Source organism: Rhincodon typus, chromosome 43 (assembly GCF_021869965.1).
Source record: "Rhincodon typus isolate 14 chromosome 43, sRhiTyp1.1, whole genome shotgun sequence".
Taxonomy (NCBI): domain Eukaryota; kingdom Metazoa; phylum Chordata; class Chondrichthyes; order Orectolobiformes; family Rhincodontidae; genus Rhincodon; species Rhincodon typus.
This window is the reverse complement of record NC_063374.1, coordinates 5,341,788-5,345,370: the sequence shown is the minus strand read 5'-3', so window position 1 is coordinate 5,345,370 and position 3,583 is coordinate 5,341,788. Positions and strand designations below refer to the sequence as shown.

At 55.9% G+C, this 3,583-nt stretch overlaps 1 protein-coding gene across 2 annotated transcripts in view; it reads left to right on the top strand.

The window, feature by feature from the left end:
* LOC109924103 (malate dehydrogenase, cytoplasmic-like) overlaps positions 1–3,583 on the top strand; it is a 12,870-nt gene that overhangs the window by 2,961 nt on the left and 6,326 nt on the right. For both annotated transcript variants that reach the window (XM_048619595.1, XM_048619596.1), the window contains exons 3-5: positions 1,246–1,368; positions 2,536–2,724; positions 2,822–2,920. In XM_048619595.1, coding sequence (XP_048475552.1) covers positions 1,246–1,368; positions 2,536–2,724; positions 2,822–2,920 — 411 coding nt within the window. The remainder of the gene's footprint in view (positions 1–1,245; positions 1,369–2,535; positions 2,725–2,821; positions 2,921–3,583) is intronic.

The window sequence follows — 3,583 nt, the reverse complement described above, 5'->3', positions numbered from 1 at the left end:
TAGGTCAGTGCTCCCCCATTGGTCAGTGCTCCCCCATTGGTCAGTGCTCCCCCTTTGGTCAGTGCTCCCCCATTGGTCAGTGCAACGCCTTTGTTTAGACTTCCCCCATTGGTCAGTGCTCCCCCATTGGTCAGTGCTCCCCCATTGGTCAGTGCAACGCCTTTGTTTAGAGCTCCCCCTTTGGTCAGTGCTCCCCCTTTGGTCAGTGCTCCCCCATTGGTCAGTGCAACGCCTTTGTTTAGAGCTCCCCCTTTGTTTAGAGCTCCCCCTTTGGTCAGTGCTCCCCCATTGGTCAGTGCTCCCCATTGATCAGTGCAACGCCTTTGTTTAGAGCTCCCCCTTTTGGTCAGTGCACCCCTTTTGGTCAGTGCACCCCTTTTGGTCAGTGCACCCCTTTTGGTCAGTGCAACCCCTTCGTTTAGAGCTCCCCTTTGGTCAGTGCTCCCCCTTTGGTCTGTGCTTGCCATTGGTCAGTGCTCCCCTGTTGGTCAGTGCTCCCCTGTTGGTCAGTGCTCCCCCTTTGGTCATTGCTGGCCATTGGTCAGTGCTCCCCCTTTGGTCAGTGCTTGCCATTGGTCAGTGCTCCCCCTTTTGGTCAGTGCTCCCCCTTTTGGTCAGTGCTCCCCTTTTGGTCAGTGCTCCCCATTGGTCAGTGCTCACCATTTGGTCAGTGCTCCCCCACTGGTCAGTGCTCGCCACCCAACTTGGCAGCCCAGCCCTCAGTTTGAGAAGTCCTGGTGCCTGTCATTCACAAGCTGGTTCACTTCTGAAGCAAAGTGAATGAAATTTTCAAGGCTGCATGTGCCGGAGATTCCGAGTGGTGGCTGTCTACAAAGTGGGAACTCAGGAGAGTGATGGGCCAAACAGCCTCCACCCACTCCCCCTAAGTTTCTCGCTGCTGTTCCTTCCTTAAAGATGGTTTCAATCTGAAGCTTGCAATGTATTTTATAGCTGATTGCCGCTGTCTGAATCTCCTGTCAGCCATAGAGATCCACAGCACAGGAAAGGGGCTGTTCGGCCCATCGTATCCCTGCCAGCCAAAAGAGAGTACCTAACCATTCGAATCCTGGTCAGTCTAACTGGAACCTGTACACACAGGCGCAGTGCGAACAGTACAGTGCAGCCTGTTTGGTCAAGAAGCGCCATGACCCGAGCTGTTCATCTTATTCTCTGTGTCTTCCGCACCCCCACTCCCTCCCCCAAACTCTCTCTCTCTCACTCTCTCTCTCTCTCTCGTTGCTGCAGGTTCTGGTGGTAGGCAGCTCTGCCAACACCAAATGCCTCGTCGCCATGATGTCGGCACCCTCCATCCCACCAGCGAATTTCTCGTGCCTGACGCGACTGGGCCAGAACCGAGCTCAGGCCCGGGTAGGTGCCACCTGGAAGAGATGGCGCGCCCGAGGAGCCATTGCCTGTCTCCTCCTGCTACCCCTTCTCCCACCCCCTGGTCACCTCTCCTGACCCCAGCGCAATGCCAGCCCTGAACCCCACCCGTGAACAGGGTCACGCATGCTCATGTCACTGCCTCAGGAGACGTTTCCCGATAGCGGGGACAGAGAAAGAGACCACAAGAGCTCGGACAAACAGCTCAGTCTTCAGAAGGGTTCGAGGAGGATTGGGATGGGGGTATGGGGGGGAGAGAGTTGGAGAGATTTAATTAGGGAATTCCAGAACTTTAGGACTTAGGAAGCTGGAGCGATGGGAATTGGGATGCTCGAGACCGGGAGTGTGAGGAGCCTGGAGGTTTTGCCGGAGGTGGGGTGCGGTTTGTAGGGAACGAGGAGGTTTCAGTGATAGGGAGGAGGGGAAGCTGAGCTCTCTACTGTTGGTGGGCAGGGCGGGAGAGTTGGTGGGAGGTATTGCACAATTGGAGAGGGGTAGGAGGTATCAGAGGGAGTGGTTTCTATGGCAGCTGGGGGAGGTGATGAAGATAGGGAGGGGTTGAGATCCAGCGTGTCTGCAGCATTGCTGTAGGTTACAGAGATACAACATGACTGCGATGTTGTGGGGAGGTCTCGTAGGGCTGGAGGAAGTTCCAAGAGGTAGGGAGGAAGTTTTAAAATCTCACTGTGCGGCAGCACGTAGGGTTCAGGCTTCACGGACGGATGGCTGTGAAATTTCAGGGGATTTTTGTTGGGCTGATAGATAGAGACCGGGGTGGGGGTGGTGGTGGTGAGGTATCAGAGGCAGGGGTTTTCACAATTAGGGGAGGTTACAGAGATCAGGTGGGGGTGGGATCCCCCTGGTGGGGGTGATTGTAGGGCTGGTGGTGGGGGTGGGAGGTTATGAGAGGGTGGTGATGGTGATGAGATCTCAGGGTTTCGATAGAAGTTGTAAGGGGTGACATTATCAGAGCAGGTTACAAAGAAAGGGTAGGCAGGTGGAAGCTGAGGTTGGACGTTTGTTTGGGGAGGGGTTGAGATCTCCGGGAAGCCCGGTGAGGCTGTGTTTGGTGGGGCGCGTGGATTTTGATCGTCTCGAGGTGAGATCCTGGGTTAATGACGCTGACCGTGTCGTATCGCTCCATGGTTGCAGCTGGCCCTCGCCCTGGGGACCGGCTCAGGAGCCGTGCGGAACGTGATCGTCTGGGGCAACCCTTCAGGCACGCAGCACCCCGACATCGAGCACGCCACGGTCACATGTGACTCCCATCCGGTCAGGCTGCAGCAAGCCGAGAGGCTGCCTGGAGACTCCATCACGGTGAGGCACTTGTCGGTGGAGCAGGTGAGTGAAACTCTTTCCCCAGTTCCTGGTGCCATCTGCCTCCCTCGGTGACTGACCTTGTGCTTATTTCGCACTGTCTCTCATTCTCCCTCCTCAGGCTGCCCAGCAGCGAGGGGAAACTGTGATGGGCTGTGCCATGTCGGTTGCCAGTGCCATTTGTGACCATCTGCGGGCACTGTGGTCTGGGACACAGGAGGTACGTTGTCTAACGGGGTGATATTGATGGTATAGACGAAGGGATGGGGGAAATCGGTGACTTTGGATTCACTAATGTATCTCGCCCGAGCTCCCTGCCCAGAGCCCTGTTCCCTCTCGCTTTCCCCGCATTCTGAAGTTTCAAAACACCTGCAGCACCCCATAACAAGACTGAGAGGGCCAAACGGGTGGCAGGGGGAGGGTGGGTGCCTGACGGTGGGGGACACGGGTTTGCTGACTCCATGCTCCTCATTGTGAGAGCGTTGCTGTAATCCTCGTCAACTGCACAGTGGGGAGGAGCAGAGAGTATAATATGTGGGCTCAGTGACATTGCCAATGGTGGTGGTTGGGGCAACGTGAGTACTGGTAATACACACATACATACAGACAGGGAATTTCTATAACCAGCTCCTGGTATCTGAGAAGCAGGAAGGGCTCCTCACAAAATAATTGCACCTGTTTCAACAGCCCACACTGTCTGCCAGTGCTAGCTCCCCATTGGCCCATACCCATTCACTATTGGCCCAGAGTCTCTTGTGTGCCCACGCCCGGTCACTGTGTGCCCACGCTGTCTCACTGTTGACCCATGCTCACTTACTGATGCTTACTGTCTCACTGTTGACCCACGCTCGCTCACTGTTGACCCACGCTCGCTCACTGTTGA